Source organism: Oryx dammah, unplaced genomic scaffold (genome assembly GCF_014754425.2).
Source record: "Oryx dammah isolate SB20612 unplaced genomic scaffold, SCBI_Odam_1.1 HiC_scaffold_2, whole genome shotgun sequence".
In the NCBI taxonomy this organism is placed as follows: Eukaryota; Metazoa; Chordata; class Mammalia; order Artiodactyla; family Bovidae; genus Oryx; species Oryx dammah.
The window spans coordinates 30,650,502-30,672,628 of NW_024070186.1; the positions used below are offsets into that span (position 1 = coordinate 30,650,502).

At 37.3% G+C, this 22,127-nt stretch overlaps 1 protein-coding gene across 3 annotated transcripts in view; it reads right to left on the reverse strand.

Annotated features, from left to right (window-relative positions):
- XRN1 (5'-3' exoribonuclease 1) overlaps positions 1-22,127 on the reverse strand; it is a 115,929-nt gene that overhangs the window by 23,470 nt on the left and 70,332 nt on the right. For all 3 annotated transcript variants that reach the window (XM_040234125.1, XM_040234108.1, XM_040234116.1), the window contains exons 26-33: positions 20,801-20,890; positions 20,297-20,432; positions 17,235-17,291; positions 16,969-17,101; positions 13,982-14,051; positions 8,506-8,713; positions 7,941-8,036; positions 1,805-1,907 (exon numbers count right to left, since the gene is read on the reverse strand). In XM_040234125.1, coding sequence (XP_040090059.1) covers positions 1,805-1,907; positions 7,941-8,036; positions 8,506-8,713; positions 13,982-14,051; positions 16,969-17,101; positions 17,235-17,291; positions 20,297-20,432; positions 20,801-20,890 — 893 coding nt within the window. The remainder of the gene's footprint in view (positions 1-1,804; positions 1,908-7,940; positions 8,037-8,505; positions 8,714-13,981; positions 14,052-16,968; positions 17,102-17,234; positions 17,292-20,296; positions 20,433-20,800; positions 20,891-22,127) is intronic.

Below are 22,127 nucleotides of genomic sequence, written 5' to 3' on the forward strand. Positions count from 1 at the left end.
ATTCTATGGCCTTCTGTGTCTGGCTTTTCTCACCTGCATTGTATCTGGGGGCTCATCTGCTTTGCAGGGTGTGTCACCGCCAGAGTTGGAATTTGTACTGCCTGCCTGTGTCCCTGGGACCCCAGCAGCACAGCACCTTCCCAAAGCCTAGGATCTGGAGAAGCACCCCACCACACCCCTGGCATGGAGTGTGGTGTTGCACATACACCCTGGACCGAGTGGCTACTCACACACCTGGCCCTCTAACCTCTGCCCAGAACCCTCTGTCCTTCCCTTTCTGTAAGCTAACACTCACACACCCTCTTGGCCTCACCTCACCTGCCTCCTCCTCCGGGAAGACTTCCACGCAGGCGTGGACCCCTGAAAGCTTGTCTCTTGGCTCCGTCCACTTTCCCTACCTCGCCCCTATCTTGTAGGGTTTGGAAAGACACTTCATCCTGCCACCCTCTGTGCCTTATCTGTCTCCTGGGTTAGGCTGCAGATTCAAGTGGGCTGGGTGTGTGTGTTAGTCACTTGATCATGTCCGACTCTATGCGATCCCATGGACTATAGCTTGCCAGGCTTCTCTGTCCATGGAATTCTCCAGGCAAGAATATTGGAGTGGGTTGCCATTTCCTCCTCCAGTGAAGAGTACCTAATTTTAAAATGAGCAAAGGATTTGAACGTTTCTCTAAAGAAGATAAATAAACAGCCAATAAGCACATGAAAACATGTTCAGCACTATTAGTTATTAATGAATTAGAAATGAAAACCACAAGGAGACTCCACTTTACATTTACTAGGATGACTATAACAAAAACGTTGGATAACAGCACTCCATAACAAGTGCTGTGCAGGATGTGAAGAAACTGGACCGTCATATATTGCTGGTGGGAACGTAAAATGGTACAGCCATTTTGGAATACAGTGTGGTAGTTCCACAAAAAGTTAGGCAAAGAGTTAACTCAGTTAACTCAGTAAATAAACAAAAGACTCAGTTATTCCTTTACTTCATATATACTCAAAAGACCTGTAACCATATGTTCACACAAAAGTGAAGTCACTCAGTTGTGTCCAACTCTTTGCGACCCCATGGACTGTAGCCTACCAGGCTCCTCCAACCATGGGATTTTCCAGGCAAGAATACTGGAATGGGTTGCCATTTCCTTCTCCAGAGGATCTTCCCGACCCAAGGATCGAACCTGGGTCTCCTGCATTGTAGGCAGACGCTTTACCATCTGTGCCACCAGGGTTTTCACACAAAAACTTGTACATAAATATCCACAGTAGCATTGTATATTATAACACTAAAGTGCAAATGACCCAAATATCCATCAGTGGGAGGATGGATAAACAAAACGTTGTATTCATATAACAGAAAATTGTTCAGTCCTAAAAAGGAATGAAGTACTGATATATGCTACAACATGGATGAATCTTGAAAAGATTATGCCGAGTGAGTGGAGTTGGTCTCAAAGATCACATATTTTATGTTTCTGTTTATAGGAAATGTCCAGAACAGGTCAATCCACAGAGGCAGAATTAAGTTAGCAGTTGCCAAGGATAGGGGAATGACTAATAGTAAGTACAGACTAATGAGTATGACTACTAATAAGCATGATATTTCTTTTTGGGGTGATGAAAATGTTCTAAATTTAGATATTAGCATTGCTTGTACAACTTTGTGAAAACACTAAAAAAACACTGATTGAACTATAAAAGAATGAATTTTATGATATATGAATTATAACAATAAAGCTTTTAATTTATAAAAATAAAAGGAAGCACTTAGCACCATATGTATATTTTCTAACTCATAACTTACATTTTCTGTGAGGCTCATGTTTTCTCTGCTTAACGCTGTTGTCATTAAAGCCAGTTTTATGATGTTGAGTTACTTGACTTATTTCTTGAGGTAGAACTGCACCCTGAAAGTTAAAATTCTTATAAATGATTTAAATAAACTCTTAATATTAAAACCACTTCTCTTCTTCAATGCTTAATAGTTACTTTATTATTTTTTTGTAAAAATTATACACTTCACTAGAAAAAGATTTAAGGAATTCAGAAAAGTAAAGAGAATTTAAGAAAACCATTCAAATTCTACCACCCTTGATATAACTATTATTGACATTATGATCATCACTCCAGACACTTCTCTATGCACTAGATAGTAAGGTACATAGAAAATAATCACTTTACAAAAATGCTTTCAACAGAAAGAATTAAGTTTAATTTTGTCTGAAGTTAATACAGAAACTAAAGATTAAATTTTAGTTGAATATTTCTTCACAACAGAAATATCAGCCTCTCAAGATCTTTCTAAATTTGCTTCAAAGTAACCCTACCTCTAGAGTATGTGAGATGGGAAATGAGTAGGTATTAAGAAGAGAGAACTAGACATGTTCAAGGTAAAGGATGAATACTATTCTCTTGACTTCATTACTTTAAATATTTCCATTAATGAATTTTAAAATTTTATTATTCCTGCCCCTATGTTATAAAAGTTGAGGATATTAGTCCTTCCACATCACTTCCTCCAGCACCTGATCTTTATTAATTAATATTTATGTTGTCAAGGTATCCAAGTGCTGGAAGACTACTACCAGATAGCAAGACTGATTGTAAAGCTACTGTAACTGAGACAGCACCTGAATGGACAAAATTAGCAAAATGACATATGAGTAAGTTTCATATAAAGATCATATCTGATCTTTTTGCTTTCTGATAGGGAGAAGAGGCATGAAGGCAAAAAGAGACAGATAACTTGCCATAGCTGAAGTGGGAGGCAGAAGCAGAGTAGAGGCTGGAGATGTTCAATATAAATTAATCTTTCTATAATGATTAATTTTGCTTCTGGTGGACCCTATTTATTTTCTTCTGAGCACAGATGAATAAACACTGGGTATGAGCAAAGGCATCTCATGTTCTAGTTGGCAGTGGACATGCTCCAAAACAGTTGTGATAGAAGGTCTAGTGAACTCACATGCACAGGAACATCTAGGGTTCTTTGGTCTTTAAGACTAAAGAAAAGGGCCAAGAGATTTCCCATCTGCACAGCACAATGGCTGGTGGGGATTTGGGCTAAAGCAGTTCATTTCAGGGGATTCTGATGCTAAACAGGGAATCAAAACATCAGGATCAATAGGTTAGTATGAACAAATATTGTGTGTCTATTATGTGCCAGGCATAATAAGATGTACTTTGCATCCATTAGCTTAAGATCATTATAATAATGCTACAATCATAAAAATGCTATGGTGTATTCAGATTCCATGTTACAGATGACAGAACTGAGGCTCAAAATGATAATGGTTACAGGACTAAACAACAGGAGAGCTGACATCTGAGCCCTAACTCTAAAACCCATGTTCACAGTATGATTTCAGAGAAAAAGTGCCATAACTTTAATAAGAAAGAAAATATTCCACTTTTAAGTATAGTTTTTTAAATTATTCTGTTTGATGTCTACATGTCTATTTATGTTAGTTGTATTGTTATATTCTGCCAATAAAGACTTGAATGTTTCTTAAAAGACTTTTTAAAAAAGCAGTTTTATCAACAGGTTCACAATAATACTGAGAGGAAGGTACAAGGATTCCCCTATTCCCCCCACCCCCACCTCCATACATGCACAGCCTTCCCCATTATTATCATCTCCCACTGGAGTAGTACATTTGTGACAACTGATGAACCTACACTGACACATAACTGCTACTTAAAGTCCATATTTTACATTGGTTCCACTCTCGTTGTTATATATTCTGTGGGTTTGGACAAATGTGTAATGACATATATATATTCATTGCTCCAAAAATCTGTGCTCCACCTATTATCTCTCCCTTTCCCAATAATCCTGGCGACCACTGATATTTTTACTGTCTCTATGGTTTTGCCTTTCCCAGAAGCTTGAATACCTTAAAAAAAAAAATCATGTTGAGCTCTCTAGAATTTGCTTATTAGATGAATACCAGATTGCTTATTAATGCTTCATGGATATAAGGGTTGTATGTGGTAGCTCATAATTCTTAGAATATACAGGAGAAAAAACATGGGAGTGTTCAGCTGATATAAATAATGAAATAGCACCTTAATAACAGGAGATGCATATAGAAGATTCAATGGAAATACAAAATATCAAGTGTTGAGTTCCATCTAAAGGAAATTGGTGGTAATATGCCAGTAGACCTTTTGGCAGTGAGAGAGGAAAGAGAAGGAAGGAACAATGCAAACATATAACCTGAAATGGAAATTATCTGTTTATAGGAGAGGGAAAGTAAGGAGATCAATTTGACTGGAAGAGAGCATTTTACCGAACAGTTGGACATACTTTATATAAGAACTGTGCAGGGTTGGATTATAGAAGACCCAGATATTAGTTTGAATTGAGGCTGAACTCCAGTAGTTTTAAACAGGGAGCCCTATACATTCTAGAATATTTGAATAACACTGTTATAGGGTTTGAAAAGACCTCAGAGTTCCTCTAAGTCCAATGCCTTAATTTTATACCTGAGGCCAAAGAAGCCCAGGGAAATTAGATTTGTGCAATTTGAGGCACAAAACCTGATTTCCTAATTCTGAGTCTAATATCAGATTTATCTTCACTATACTGCCTCAGGGTATAAAGTGAGTTCAAAACCACGAGTCTTGGACTTCCCTACAGGCATAGTGGATAGGAACCTGCCTGTCAACGTAGAGGTCACAGGCTCAATCCCTGGTCTGGGGAAGATTTCACATGCCGTGGAGCAACTAAGCCCATGTGCCACAACTACTGAGCCTGAGAAGCCACAGCAATGAGAAGCCCACACCCCACAACTAGAGAATAGCCCCCGTTCACTACAACTAGAGAAAGCCCATGCAAAAGGACGAAGACCCAACACAGCCAAAAAATAAATAAAATTATTAAAAAAACCCAGGAGTTCTTATTAATTAGATACTTGGCTCAATTATGCCATGGGGCCAACACAGGTGAAAAGATCTTTAGGAAAGATTATGTAGGTAGTACTACATAAGAAGGGCTAGAAAGACATAACAAACAGGAAGCACAGATAGGAGGTTTATCTAGGGCTAGGGGCAAAATTTAAGGTCCCTGTTGTAAAAACTGAGAAGCGGCAAAAAGATTTGGGATCTCCATGAAAAAAATATTAGAAAGAAGCAAAAACTTTTAACTTCATCTTTTTCAGATTATATGGCCAGGTAAATGGTTACGCTGGAAATAAGGATAGAAGAGATTTTAGGTGAGGTCAATTGTGAGAAATCTTGAAGTTGAGGTGATGGTGTAGCATCCATCTATACCTGTCTTCTAGAAGGTGGAGATACTGGGTTGATCTTGATTGAAAGGTTAGAATCAGAGACACAGACCGAGTGGTAATGAGCAGAGAAGTAAGAGTCACCGTTAAGCAATGAGGCAACAGGGAAAACACATCTGTTGTGTTTCAGTCCCCATTGAAAGGTTGAAAGCACAGAGGTTAACAAAGAACTTGAACACACAGGGAACGGAAAGAGGAGATTTGGGGTAATGTCTTCTCTTAGAGCAGAACTCCTTGACAGAATTACCTATATTTGCTTCCTTTAATTTCTCTCTTCCTCTTTTCTCTTAAACCCACTCTTATCAGTATTTCACACCTATCATTCAACTGAAACTGCTCTTGTCAAGGTTCCCAATGGCCTTCATGTGTTAAATTCTGTATATAGTCAATTCTCAGCTTTCATCTTAACTGATCCATCTACAGCATTTGACACAGTTGATTACTCTATTCTAACATCTGTTCTTCACTTGGCATGTAGAAACCACCCTTCCCTGGTTTCCTTCCTGTCTCATGGGCCATTCCTTCTCAGTCTTCTTTTTAGTCTCTCCAACTCTTGAAGGATGGAATGCTCTAAGGTTAAGTTACTGAACCCTTTTTCTATCTATATCCAAGAAAGTGGATATAGATAACATATATATATATATATATATATATATATATATATATATATACAGGGTATATTTAAATATATATATTCACATCTGCACATACATACACACAAACATAAAATGACTTCCAAATTTCAAATTTATCTCTCCAGCCTGGACAACATTTATGACCTTCAGACTCAAATGTCCAACTCTACATCTCCACTCAGATATCTAACTCTGATATCTCTTCTTAATGTTTAACATACATCTCAAACTTACCAAAACTGAACTCCTGATCTTCCCCCACAGATCTACCAGACCTGCAATCTTTCCCATCTCGGTTAACAGCCCATCTATCATTTTAGTTACTCAGACCTGAAGAGTTATATTCTTTAATACATTATTTCTCTTTTATCCCATATCCATCTCATCATCAGCTGGAAATCCCTTCCAATATGTTAAGAATTTGACTACTTCTCACAGGGTCCTACTATCCTGATCCAAGTCAATATCAACTCAATCTTGATGATTTCAGTAGTTTCTGAACTAACCTGTTTCCACCTTGGTTCCTCTATTTTCTATTCTCAAGGTAGCAGGCAGAGTGATAGAACTAAAATATAAGTCAAATCATGTGACTCTGCTGTGCAAAACCCTCTACTGATTCCTTGTCTCACCGAGTAAAAGCCTTATAATGATCCAGAAAGACCTACTAGTATCTATCTGTTAACTCTCTAAGAACATTTCCTACAACTCACCGTACTGATTCAGACAAATGGTCTGCTTCCTTGTGTACGTCAGAGGCTACCACTCCCAAAAGAAACTTTGACTTCGTCTGGAATACTCTCTCCTCAGATATTTGTATATCCTATTTTTCATTTCATTCAAATCTTTGCCCAAATGTTACTGGAACATTCCATTAAAAAAATTACAAAACCTTGCCTGCCCTCTCCACTAAATTTCCTATCCTGCTTCCCTACAATTTTTCTCAAACTTATATTATCATCTAAAACCATTTATTTTCTTTTGTCTTATTTATTATCCTTTTCTCCCTACAATACTAATTGTATGAGAGTCCGGATTTTTGTTTTGTTTACAGCTGTATTCTTGGTGCACAGAACAATGCCTGGCACGTGGCAGGCACTGAATGAATGTGTTGAATGAATCAAAGAATGATTTAAAAAAGCACTCCTGAAGAATGAGTGGTTAGCAGTATTAAATAAACAGAGGAACAAAGGGTTTAAAAATCTGGATATGGGTTACATTTATGTAGAAAGCATTTATGAATATCTAAGGAAAACTTAAAATATAGCATATTGGCAGAGGTGACTTGTGCACTGTCACTCTCACCTTTTTTTTTTTAATTTTAGATTTTCCCCTCCATTTTATTATTTATTTTAAAATTGAAGTATAGCTGACTTAAAATGTTGCTGTCACTCTCATTTTTATTTTAATTTCACCATCATTGCCTTTGCTATTTTCCCTTCTCTAGCACTGATAATGTTACCATTACTGGAGGTATTAGAATAAATTAGGCCCTCATGGTGCAGGCCACTGGTTTATAAACTTGAGAGGACACTCCTTTTTGACTGAAGCTGAGAAGAAGGTAACTAGCAAAAAATGTAATAGGAATTTGTTCCTTTTCATCTTCCTTTGTTTGGTGCCTGAGTCTACTCTTTTAGCAGAATTTCTTTCCTCTTCTTATTCTTGATCAAGGATTTGCTCATTCATATTTAAGACAACTAACTGCCAGCATAAAGCTATACATTCAAGTAGAAGTGAATGAGTTAATGCATACCATTAAAGCCTTTATTAAATTTAAAATATTATGATTTGTAAACAACTAGAAAAAAATCCAAAACTGATTTAAAATAAAAATTTTCTATAGTCTTACTCATTGGTCCAAAAACATACGTGGCTGAAGAGAACTATGAAAATTTAAGGTCAAAAGTGTTATTTCTCTTTTATGAGATTTCAGAAGAAAAACTAATCACTGCATACCTAAAAGAGAAATATAAAGTAAATTAAAAAAAAAAGAAATGTCCATTAAGCAAGGTATACTAACCTTCTCTTGTAGCAGTGGCTGAAAGTGTTGAACCTTTCCAGATCCCTGTAAGGACTGCCAAATGTTACAAAATTCATCATCATCTCTAGCAGGTACCTGGGGAAGTAAAAAAAACTTAAGGAAAACTGAAACATAAATATGCACCAAAAAACCCAGTAGTTACCTACAAGATTTGAGAGGATTTTTGCTTGTTTCCTTTGTTATCATCTACTTACCTGTTTCCTGATTAGTCTATACCTGTTATTTGGATTTAAAAGTCTGGTTAAAATTTTAGACCATGTAATTAAATCAAGTTAAGTATCTCACATAAAACAATTCAAGTTTTGCCCTCAGGGAGATGAAATAAAGGAAATCACACATGAGTTATATGGTGGGCATTTGAAAACTGCTTTTGATAAACATGATATAGTCCCCTCCTTTTTACCTTTCAAATTAATGTCATTTCGTAGGGGATAACATAGATCATTTGGGTGATATAATTCAAAATATAACAGTTAATCCATGAAGTAAATGTATAAAGAGAAAACAGTTATTTTCAAGCTCATTATTTAAATAAAAATCTTACTTGAGTAGGAACAAAAAGCGATTGAGGGGAATGGTTCAGGCCTCCCAAATGCCCAGATGAAAGTGATGAATTTGAGCTATAGTGATTCACAGCTGGCTGTGGTTTCACAATGGCTGTCAACTTCTGATTTCCAGTTTCAGAGCGACTCCCATGAGAAAGGTTCACCAAGGCACTTGTTGGCAGTCGATAACCTCTACCAGGTGAGCACCTAAAAGTAGAAAGTTGTATCAGGGTAAGAGGGAACTAAAACTAAATGTGCTAGGGAGAAGAATCAAATAATTTTGGGTGGACTGTTCATAATTTGATTCATAAAGATTATTATTTTCATTAATTAATTGATTTATGGCTGCACCAGGTCTTAGTTGCTGCGTGAAGGCTTTCTCTACTTGTGGCAAGCAGGGGCTACCCTCTAGTTGGGCGGTGGCTTCTCAGGGCTGTGCAGCTCTAGAGTATGGGCTCAGTAGTTGTGGTGCACAGGCTTAGCGTCCTTCCCACCCTCCTGCATGTGGAATCTTTCTGGACCAGAGACTGAACCTGTGTCCCCTGCATTAACCACTGGACCACCAAGGAAGTCCTGAATATTACTTTTAAATTCAGGAACTTGAAATTAGAGAAAGATCTCAATTTGTAAGATGATATATCTCTGGAAAGTTTTTGAATAGACTATTCAGCGCTATTAAGTGGGAGAAAAATGTTCTAGAAGTGTAGTTGTATGTGGAGGGGTGTGTGTGTGTGAGCTAAGTTTGTCCTCAGAAAGCTTGCAACAGAATAGCTTAGTTAACTAATGAATTAAATTTCAAACTTCTTAAAAAAAAAACCCAACTGGTTTATACAGTCTGGGTTATGAAGCTAGCTAGTGTGCAGCTAGTGTGGCTCTAGTGATGCAACAGGAAAAATGTTAGCTTTGATCACTTCCATTTCCTGATCAATTGTTGAATCCAGCTCTTTTTATCCTCATCTTCCCATCTTAAAGTTCTAGACCTGGGAAGGCTAAGAGATAAGCATTTGTGATTTCTTCCTTCTTGGTCATGATAAAAGTGTTTAGATATTAAAATAAGCCCTCTGTGGTCAAAAGCTTTCAACTCTGTCACTTCTCTAGAATGTAATATTCTTATATTCTGAGATCATGGGGAAGTAGAATTCTTTCATAAGAAATCTTTGTAAGATTTCCAGAAAATATTTTTGTGAGAACTATACATTATAAGATTCTGCATTATGAAATGAATATACAGCAGGCAGAGAATGACAACCCACTCCAGTGTTCTTGCCTGGAGAATCCCAGGGACGGGGAAGCCTGGTGGGCTGCCGTCTATGGGGTCGCACAGAGTAGGACACGACTGAAGCGACTTAGCAGCAGCAGCAGCAGGCAATCTTTTATATAACTCTCAATCAATCAAGAAAGAAGTTAATCTTAAAAACATATTTCAAAAGTTATTTGGCTAGGGTTATTGGTAACCAAATGAAAATCAAAATCAGATATGGGATCCAGACTCTGCTGCTGCATTTAAAGGTACAGACAATGTCTCTGGGTAACAGGCACATTCAAGTTGCAAAACAATAATCACTTGCTATAAGGACTGAAGATTGTGATTTTATGTAAAGAGATTAAGAGTAATTCACTTTTAATTTTAATTACCACTAATCAAAACAGAAAAGAAACAAACTTCAGTTCAGTTTTCTATCTGGTGTTTAGAAAAGAAAGGAAAACTGGAAAGGATTTCATTTAATCTTCACAATCACCTAGTGAAGTGTACATCTTCATTATGGATGAGGATATTGAGGGTCAGAATGCCTCTAACTAACCTACCCAAGGAAACACCAAAGTTAAGTGAGAAAGGTCACAATTCTAATATTCCATGGAACCTCTCATTCTAACGATCCTTTTTTCTGTCACTTTAAACTTTCTATTAATGGTCACCCAAAATAGACTTGAGGAGGTCTCCGCCATGGTAAGCTAAAAACAAACATACAACCTTCTTGATTTAAACCTCCTAGTTCAGTTCAATAGCTGTCGTGTCCGACTCTGTGACTCCATGGACTGCAGCACGCCAGGCCTCCTTTCCATCGCCAACTCCTGGAGTTTATTCACACTCATGTCCATTGAGTCAGTGCTGCCATCCAACCATCTCCTCCTCCATCCAACCATCTCACCCTCCATCCAACCATCTCGTCCCTTTCTCCTCCTGCCTTCAATCTTTCCCAGCATCAGGGTCTTTTCAAATGAGTCAGCTTTTTGGTATCAGGTGGCCAAAGTATTGGAGTTTCAGCTTCAACATCAGTTCTCCCAATGAATATTTGGGACTGATTTCCTTTAGGATGGACTGGTTGGATCTCCTTGTAGTCCAAGGGACTCTCAAGAGTCTTCTCCAACACCACAGTTCAAAAGCATCAATTCTTTGGTGCTTAGCTTTCTTTATAGTCCAACTCTCACATCCAAACATAACCACTGGAAAAACCATAGCTTTGACTCGACGGACCTTTGTTGGCAAAGTAACGTCTCTTCTTTTTAATATGCTGTCTAGGTTGGTAATAACTTTTCTTCCGAAGAGTAAGCGTCTTTTAATTTCATGGCTGCAATCACCATCTGCAGTGATTTTGGAGCCCAGAAAAATAAAGTCTCTCACTGTTTCCCCATCTATTTGCATGAAGGGATGGGACCAGATGCCATGATCTTAGTTTTCTGAATGTTGAGCTTTAACTTAACTTTTTCACTTTCCTCCTTCACTTTCATCAAGAGGCTCTTTACTTCTTCTTCGCTTTCTGCCATAAGTGTGGTGTCATCTGAGTATCTGAGGTTATTGATATTTCTCCGGGCAATCTGGATTCCAGCTTGTGCTTCATCCAGACTGGCATTTCTCATGATGTACTTTTCATATAAGTTAAATAAGCAGGATGACAATATAGAGCCTTGTTGTACTTCTTTCCTGATTTGGAACCAGTCTGTTGTTCCATGTCTGGTTCTAACTGTGGCTTCCTGACCTGCATACAGGTTTCTCAAGAAGCAGGTCAGGTGCTCTGGGATTCCCATCTCTTTCAGAATTTTCCATAGTTTGTTGTGATCCATACAGTCAAAGGCCTTGGCATAATCAATAAAGCAGAAATAGATGTTTTTCTGGAATTCTCTTGCTTTTTGGATAATCCAGCAGATGTTGGCAATTTGATCTCTGTCCTTTGCCTTTTCTAAAATCAGCTTGAACATCTGGAAGTTCACAGTTCATGTACTGTTGAAGCCTGGCTTGGAGAATTTTGAGCATTACTTTGCTAGCATGTGAGATGAGTGCAATTGTGTGGAGGTTTGACAATTGTTTGGCATTGCCTCTTGGGATCAGAATGAAAACTGATCTTTTCCAGTCCCATGGCCACTGCTGAGTTTTCCAAATTTGCTGGCATACTGAGTGTGGTACCTTCACAGCATCACCTTTTAGGATTTGAAATAGCTCAACTGGAATTTCATTACTGCCTCTAGCTTTGTTCATAGTGATGCTTCCTAAGGCCCACTTGACTTCACATTCCAGGATGTCTGGCTCTAGGTGAGTGATCACACCATCATGATTATCTGGGTTGTAAAGATCTTTTTTGTATAGTTTTTCTGTGTATTCTTGCCACTCTTTTTTATTTTTAATGAATTATTTATTTTAATTGAAGGTGAATTACTTTACAATATTGTAGTGGTTTTTGCCATATATCGACATGAATCAGCCACGGGTGCACATGTGTTCCCCATCCAGAACCCCTCTCCTACCTCCCTCCTCATCCCATCCCCCAGGGTCATCCCAGTGCACCAGCCCTGAGCACCCTGTTTCATGCATCAAAACCTGGACCGGCAATCCACTTCACATATGATAATATACACGTTTCAACGCTACCCTCACTAATCATCCTGCCCTCACCTTCTCCCACAGTCTACAAGACTGTTCTTTACATCTGTGTCTCTTTTGCTGTCTCGCATATAGTGTCATCATTACCATCTTTCTAAATTCCATATATATGCATTAGTGTATTATGTTCTCCAGTGTTCTTGCCTGGAGAATCCCAGGGACGGGGGAGTCTGGTGGGCTGCCGTCCATGGGGTCACACAGAGTCGGACACAACTGAAGCGACTTAGCAGCAGCATATTATGTTGGTGTTTTTCTTTCTGACTTACTTCACTCTGTATAATAGGCTCCAGTTTCATCCACCTCATTAGGACTGATTCAAATGCATTCTTTTTAATGGCTGAGTAACATTCCATTGTGTATATGTACCACAGCTTTCTTATCCATTCGTCTGCCGATGGACATCTAGGCTGCTTCCATGTCCTGGCTATTGTAAACAGTGCTGTGATGAACACTGGAGGACCCGTGTCTCTTTCAATTCTGGTTTCCTGAGTGTGTATGCCCAGAAGTGGGATTGCTGGGTCGTATTTGCCACCTCTTCTAAATATCTTTTGCTTCTGTTAGGTCCGTACCATTTCTGTCCTTTATTGAGCCCATCTTTGCATGAAATCTTCCCTTTGTATCTCTAATTTTCTTGAAGAGATCTCTAGTCTCTCCCATTCTATTGTTTTCCTCTATTTCTTTGCACTGATCACCAAGGAAGTCTTTCTTATCTCTCCTTGCTATTCTTTGGAACTCTGCATTCAAATGGATATAACTTTCATTTTCTCCTTTGCCAGTTATCCTAACTGCCAGTTATCTTTTCTCCCCTTCAAGGTCAAACTTCTCAAGGGTTAGCTGTTTCTTGTCTCCTTTACTCCACTGGCTGTTCACTCCTCAAACCATTCTATCCTAGCCTGAGTGTCTACAATTTCACTAAAACAAATGACAAAGAGTGATCACGTCTCTCAATTCAAAGAATGTTTCTATTCCTCAAGTTCTTTAACAATCTGCTCATGTCACATCTCTGATTTTGACAGCTTCATACTGCTTTAAGGATAAAGACCAAGATACCACAATCCTTAGCATGTCCTGAAAGCAGGTTACCAGTTCCTGCACAGTGTGGTCCTTATTCTTTTCCCTTACTCCAATCTTACATAGTTGCTGAGGCTGACACACCTGCATTCTTCTAGTCTTTTAAATGAGTGAAAATGTCCTCTGCTGCATATGCTATTCTGTTTTTCTGACCACCTGTTACTACTCTTTCAGTATTTAGTCTTCATATCCCATTTTAAACATCACTTCAAGAAAGCCTTTCTAGAACGCTCAAAACAGATCACACACTATTATAGACACCTCAACTATTAATACTTCTTCCCAGCACTTGTCATATTTTAATTAAAAAATTATTATTTTTAGCAAGTTAGTTATATCCCTTACTAAAGTGAAAGCTCTGTGAAGGTAGAAACCATGTCTGTCTTATTCACTGTTACAACCCTAGTAACAAGTATGAGTCTCATACGTACTAGGAACTGAAATTGTGGACAAAAAAGCAAGTAATGTAAAGTCATTGGCCCTATGAACATATTTACGAAGTGTAATTATCATCTGGAAATACAAACCTTATTGTTAAGCCTCCAGGAAATTCTTCATCAAATAATACTTCAAATAGTACATCAGCTTCTCTATTAGCTGTTTAAAAAAGAGAGATTGAAAAATCATATAATTAAAAAAATGGAATGTGAGTTTTTGAAGTATTAGAAGCATTCCAACTATCAATACAGATGCAAATGAAAAGAAGATAAGCTCACAGATTCCCTTACTTGTAATAACTTAAAGAAAAATAATACTATTTTAAATTAGATGCTGTGAGAATTAATTATATTTTTATCTATTTTTTATGTTGGAAATTATTCACAAAAAGAGAGTATGTCTTTAATAAAAGAGATAACTCTGGAATTTGTAGTTTAGAAGGTTTTACAGTTAGACAAAGGAAACGGAGATTTGAAGACATGACGGTAATGAGGGAAAGAGAATGGAGAGAAAGGATGTATTACTAGATAGAACTGGCAGGAGGTTTGTGACCTGTATAGATAAAAAGACTGGGGATGGCAAAGATGACTCCAAGGTCCTGGCAGGAGATGACTTGGTAGATAATGGATGTCAGGATTGAGACATGAGACACGAGAGAAAGACTATAGTTCAATAAACCTTAAAGAGGAGCAGAGACGAATCGATGTGGCAGAGAGGATGGTGGGAAAGTTTAAATTTACCAAAGTTCCAAGGTAAAGTGAAATCATTAGCTATCATAACATTTGAATTCTAAGCCCAAATCAATCAGAGAGTCTGTCACATAACTTCACAACGAATCTCTCTCTTCCCACCTCTACCCCCACCCTTTCCATTCCCTTGGTTCTGTTTCTCTGGAGAATCCTGACTAACACCATATCTGATACTATGTTAACCCAGGGTAGGTGCTGGGGGGATATTTCCCTCATTCTCAGCCTTTCATTGTCCGATGGGAAGCAGGCCTGTAGAGCTTACTCATTCTCTCCCGGCAGCTATATCTTTCATCTGACACTTTTACCTAAAATCTAAACCCAAGAAAGTGGGGCTCAATGAGAGGCAAGAGTCTCTTCTGTGAAGGTTTAAGATCCACTTTTTAGGTTCCTTTTCTTGTCTGAGGGAGGAGCCACTTACTGAAAAGATTATTGACCAAAAGATTGTTCACCCCCTTTAGTGGAGATTTCTATGGAGATGAGGCATCAGGTTAAGGCAGTAAGACAAATATTCCTCTTTACATTCCATTGTCCATGGGATATATGTTTAATAAATGACAACACTTTTTCCACTCAGTGTAGATACAGCTTTAAAATTCTTTTCTAGACAAAATTCCAACTGGTCACTATTACTGACTGAGATTGTCAGAAGAAAGGAAATGTCTGTTATTACTAAGGCCTTTTCAGGACAACCTAATCAGAGGAGACTCCACTAAGCTCAGAATTTGAACTGCCAATGCATGAGGCCGGGAAGACAGCAGCAGGAGGGTTGCTTCATGACATGCACGTGACCCTTACCATGCTTAGCCTGGGTGTGTTAACCTACTTGACTTTCTTGTCTTCGTTTTAAGCACCAAAAAACACATCCAAAAAATTCAAAGAAGAAAATTCTCTTTTAGAGGTAGACCCCAAGAAGATGTGCAAAATATGGAGAATCAGCGCTCAAAGTTAGAAAAGAATTAGGGGAAGGAGTTCAAATCCCAGCTCTGTCACTTATTTGTGTAAACTCGGGCAAGTCACTTAAACTCTTGGATGACACAATATCAGACTTCCCTAGTGGCTGACTGGTGAAGAATTCGCCTGCCAATGCAGAAGACATGGGTTTGATCCCTGATCCAGGAAGATCCCACATGCCTCAGAGCACCTAGGCCATGCACAACTATTGAGCCTGTGCTCTACAGCTGGAGAGCCACAACTACTGAGCCCATGTGCTGCAACTACTGAAGCCCAGGCACCTAGAGCTCCACAACAAGGAAAGCCACCTCAGTGAGAGGCTCGTGCACCACAGAGAGTGGCCCCCACTTGCCACAACTAGAGAAAAGCCCACACAGCAACAAAGACCCAGCACAGCCAAAATAAATAAACAAAATTATAAAAAAGAAATAATATCTACTTCTCAGGTGGACGGGAGGGTTAAATATAAAAGTGCCCAGCACACTGTTGCCAATAAATAAGCAGTTCTCCTGGGCTCATGGCCTGTCTGCTCTTCCATCTTTCTGGACAGTGAGACCAAGACTGAGTGCCTGGGATATGGAAGGTCAGTGCTGCCGGTGCCCTAGCCTCTACCCGATGTGTTCCTTTGTGTTGGGTTGACTAGTTTTAGAATCTATATTGCAAAGCTTCTCACTCCAGGCATCTCTTTGAAGAATTTTTAGGTTCTTAGCTAATTCTTCCCTTTTCTTTCCATACTCATTTTCCATTTTTTTTTTTTTTTGGTAAAAAACATAGCATAAAATTTATCATTGTAACCATTTTTAAGTGTACAGTACTATAGCGTTAACTATATGTACATTGTTGCACAACTATATGTACATTGTTGCACAATGGATTGATAGATTTGTTTTATATACACAATCTAGTTGTATTAATAAAATTCAAATTAACATGTAAATCTTTTAACTATAAATAAGCTCATACATCATGTTTGTTTATTTCTCTGCAGAAATCAAGCGATTACAAGGACAATTAAGGTAAAGCCCTGGATATGGTTAGATGAAACCCAACAAAATGTTTGTCTTAGTTTCATGAAAACAGATATACGTATTCTCACTAGGCTTTTAGATAATTTTAATGTGTTACACATAAGCTACCAAAGTTTCAGCAGTCATTCCCCAACTTTCACATCTTTTAATCACTTCCCAGATGATTACACAGATGGAAAAGGAGAATTTCCTCTGAAAACTAAAGCTGGAAAAAAATTAACTAAAACATAAAAGAATTTAGTGTTTTTCCTGATTTACATTTGCTTTCTGCTTGTATATAAGACATACAGTATATATATATATAAGACATACAGTATAAATGCAGATGGAGACATATTGAGTTATTACCCCCTTTAATTCCTATGATGGTGCCCCGAAGGCCAACTGGAACGGAAAAGTTCTCTCTCACATTTACAACACGGTCAAAGAGACGAAATTCTGCATCCCTATCAGGAATAACCCCATGTTGTTGTTCCAAAGGCTGAAAAGAAAGATGTAAATATAATTATCAACTCTCATTTAAAATTTTTTCTACTAATATACTGAAAACATTTTGTTCCTTCTGTACTTTCAAAGCAAAACAACAACTTTGAATTCTCTGACAGGAAACTTACTCTGTACAGCAAATGGGGCTTCACTGTCACTCGAACTTTCTTATTATTCTTTCTTTGCTGAGGAAAGAAAATTTTTAAAATATTTTTAAAATATTAAAATTAAAAATTATTATCTCATATTTGCACATGCCTAAATTTTAAAAAGCCAAAAGAAATGAGTAATTTTAAGACTATATGACTTTCTTTAGATGCAAGCAAGGATGAATAAATTAATTCTTGAATCTTTTTTTTAAAAATTTATTTATTTATTTATTTTTAATTTTTACTTTACAATTCTGTATTGGTTTTGGCATAGATTGACATGAATCCACCACAGGTGTACATGTGTTCCCAAACATGAACCCCCTTCCCACCCCCCAATTCTTGAATCTTTTTAAAGTAAAACTTTTTTGTTGACATATAAGACATACAGAAAAAATTTTAATAAGATAAAAAATGATGGTCTTACTGACAAGTTTTCAACCCAAGGCAGACCAGAAGTACTAATAAAGTACAACTGGCGCCTACGAAAAACAGCAAGAAAGAAAGATATGAGAAGAAATTTAAAGTAGTTTAAAAGAACTGTGCCTGGAAGACTGCATATGAAAATATAACCCATATGCTTAACACATCCCTAGGCATTATTACTATCAATAAAATTATAGCATTGATTAGAAAATATGGCACTCAAACCTGATTATGAGGCAAATTAACAAACAAGGGCATTTCACTATAAGCCCCAATCCATACCTACTGAATAAAAAGTTATGGGGAATAACTACTCAAAGTGTGACCGCTTGGGAGCTTGTTAGAAATGCAGAACATCAAGAGCTACTCAATCTGAGAGCTACTGAATCAGAATCTGTATTTTAACAAGATCCTCCAGTGATTCATTTGGACATAAAGTTTAACAAGTACTGATCTGAAGGTGGAATCCAGAATGTGCGTTTTTAAAAATACTTCTCCAGTAATTTTGATAATTAGCTGAGTTTGGGAACTACTGTCCAATAAGAAAACTATGGATACTTTTAATCATGACCCTGCATTAAAAAGAAAAGTTTAAATTATATTCAGAATGTTATGTTCATTTTTTAGTTTTTCTCCTTCTTTACCTAATAACACTATAAAACCAAAAAGGGGAAAAAAAAATCACTCATAACTGCTCAGCTTTGACTCACTAACAGGTTTAAAAAAAAATCCTGTTTTATCTATACGTACACACATTTTTTAAATGCTATCATCAAAATGACAGACTACAACTTTGCATGTGTATCATCAGTTTGCAAAATAAGGGGAGAATGTAAAACATTTTACAACTCTGCATCCAAATGGGTTCAGATAAAATTTGGGGACTGAAAAGTTATAAAGTTTTGTTAAGTGGAAAACCCATTTCAAAAGTAATGCTGGACAAATAGACTTTACATTTAAAGACAATTATTAAGAAGAAATGCAGATTTGCTATCTTCAACTGAATATCATTAACCTTTCAAAATATCAAACTCTTGGCTTCAAGCCTTACATTTTTTTCAAAAGAGTCATCTAGTGGTGATTTTTCAGGCTGTATTCACAGCTCTTCAGCATGTGACAAAAGAATTCAAATAATAACAGCTAAGTATTATTAAGCATCAGTAATAGCCAGGCATTAGAAGGAGTTTATATGTATTAATAGTTAATTTTTTTTTTTTTTGAGGACTATATGAGATGGTGCTATTTTATTCCTATTTTACCAGTCAGGAAATGCAGGCATGGAAAGATTAACTATCTTGCCTAAGGTTTAAGTATTGAAAGAGGGATGGGGGACCAGGGCTTGAGACCCAGTTCTTAACTTACTCTATTAGTTCAAACAACAGAGCACTATGTGAGCAAAGCAACATTATTTTAATAAAAAGGCAAATGTGTGAAAAATAAAATTGTAAGCTTAGAAAAGGAACATAATTAACCCATTTTCTATTGCATCAAGACAGAGAATCAAAATAGATAAAAACAGTTAAGCCTACACAGAAGGTTATTACTTTTTAAAACCAAGACATAAAAAACGGATAGTTTAAGTAGACTTTCAAAAATACACAGTAGATGAATGAGTCTATCAGTGGGAAAGTATATTTTAGAAGTGATTCTGTAAAAGTGAAATAAATGTAATTTTTATGTTCTATAAAAAGATGGGAACTTCCCTGGTGGCACAGTGGACAGGAATCCACCTGTATGACGAGAACATGGGTTCAGTCCCTGGTTCAGGATGCTTCCACATGCTGTGGAGCTAGGCATTATGTTCCACAAATACTGAGCTCAAGTGCTGCAACTACTGAAGCCAAGCACCTAGAGCCTGTGCTCCACAAGAGAAGCCACCACCATGAGAAGCCCGTGCACTGCAACCAAGAGTAGCCCCCACTCACAGTAACTAGAGAAAGCCCATGCACAACAACAAAGACCCAGTGCAGCCAAAGAATAAATAATTAAAATAAAAATGAATTGTATCTTTAAAGAACTTAGAATAGGGAAGAGCTGAGAATTAACCTTATTTCTCAATCACAAACTTTTTATTGACTAGACTCATAAAATATTAATTCTTAAAATCAGAAACAGTCCATGGAATTCTCCAGGCCAGAATACTAGAGTGGGTAGCCTTTCCCTTCTCCAGGGGATCTTCCCAACACAGAGATGGAACCCAGGTCTCCCGCATTGCAGGCGGATTCTTTACCAGCTGAGCCACAAGGGAAGCCCAAGAATACTGCAGTAAGTGGCCTATCCCTTCTCCAGTGATCTTCTTGACCCAGGAATCGAACTGAGATCTCCTGCATTGCAGGCAGATTTTTTACAAACTGAGATATCAGGGAAGCCCTCAGAAACACTACAAGGACATAAAAATTTAAACGCTATGGGCTTTCTTATATTGACATACATTTATATTTATGTAGACAAACTTGATGGACACTAGAAAAGGCTGGAATACTTTTTAAAATTATAGAATAATTTGATAAAATTTAGAATCACTAAATATATGTTTTATTTGACTGTAACAAATTATTAAAATAGTTCATGTAACTTCAAATCTCAACAGTAATCTTCATTATTGAAAATCATACCTTGCACTTTTCAATTTCTTCTTCAATTTTCTCAACAATAGCTGCATCCAGAATTTGTAAATCACAAGAAGACCGAGACAAAGTACTGACAGGATGTCCTTTTAGCCAAGTAATAATTTCTTGAACTTTCTCAGCACTATATTAAAAACAATAATTTTTTCACATTAATTAAAACTTTCTGAGGACTTATATAAAAAGCTTGATATAAACTTTCTGAAGGCTGTGAATTATAAATGATATAAAATATTTAACTAATCACTATACTTAATTGGGGCTAAATGTAAATATGGACATGTTACTTCTCAGTAATTTTAAAAAAACACAAAAATTAGTTTAAAAGTACTTTACTGATACAAATGAAAGAAAAAATCATTTTAAGATCTTAAAGCAAGAACAAAACAATACAAAATCTTCCCCCCCAAATTCTTGAGAAACTAACTACTACTTAACAGTAGAACCACGAAGTTGAGCTCTGAGGCGGTGAATCTCGTAACTTTTGCTTACCCGTTCTCATTTTCTCCAGGCCAAATGTCATCTTCATAGAACACATCCTCTTGGCTATTTTTGGCTATGTAACTGAATAGCTCTGGAGCTCTAGCCAAAGAAACAAATGACAACACTGCTTTTAAAAATACACATGGCGAATTTCATAAAAACTTCTGATCAAATAATTCTGGGTCTTAAGGGGATATAGTAAATATATTGAGAACTGATTACTATACACACATAAGGGATAGAGACTAAAAGATTGAAAGTATTCCCAGGCCCTCATAAAAAGATGATGGAGAAATGACAATTCATAAATATAATAAACTATTACAATACTTATAAACTTCAGTCACTGATTCTATCCTTCTTGGACTATAATGACAGGTGATAAATATATAAAATAATATGTACAGATTCACAATAAAGCTAGAGCACTTCACAACAGAATGAATGAAAATCCATTAAAAATTTCTTCTGATATTCTTCAAAATTCCATTGCTCTCCTAACAGTGTAGCAATACTTCTAACTATATATACCAGACAGAATATATGTGCTTATTTTTGTTCCTTTCCCAGCCCATGAAAAGAATAGTAAAGGATAAAAAAGGGCATGGACCTAGAAGACAGATGAACAAAGAAGTAGAGAATCTGATAGCATATGTGAGTCAACAAAACCTTAGAAACTGAAAACTGAAGAGAGAAGTGTGAAATGATTTGACAGATGGGAATAAGCTGTACCCTAAGCCACCAGAGTGGGAAGTCAACAAGAAGCAAGTTGATGCGAACTGTGGAAGTCTGCAAAAGCTCAGGAGATATGACCTCTGTATGTTTTAATGCCGCACTATGGGGTGAGGTTTACGAGGCTTTTAGTTGAAAATTTTGTCTAATAAACAGTTATAGGCAGTCACCTCTACCTCAGTGTAAATCCTGTAGTTTATTTACGGAGAAGTTGAACAGGGGCTGCTCAAGCCTTGTGTATTCCAGACACAGGAAACTGGATGCAAGGGGCATGAGGAGGAGAGGCTAGGTGCTCTACTGAAAACAGGGCATCAGTGAAAAAGTATAACTACTATACATGCCAGTAGGAAGCAGGCTAGGAAGTATAACACCTTTAAGTATAACACCATCTCCTGAGATGGAGATAAACATGGAGCAAGTTTATTAGTGTGGTCTGTGAAAACAACACCTGCGGAAGGGAAGGAAGCAGAACTGGGCACATGTAGAAGTTGGGCTACGGTTCATTCTTAATGAACTCCTTGGCCAGCAGCATAGAGATCTCAAACCAGAATGGCTCCCCAGACTTATTCTGAACTGGGACAATCAGGTTGGCTGAGCCTTTATA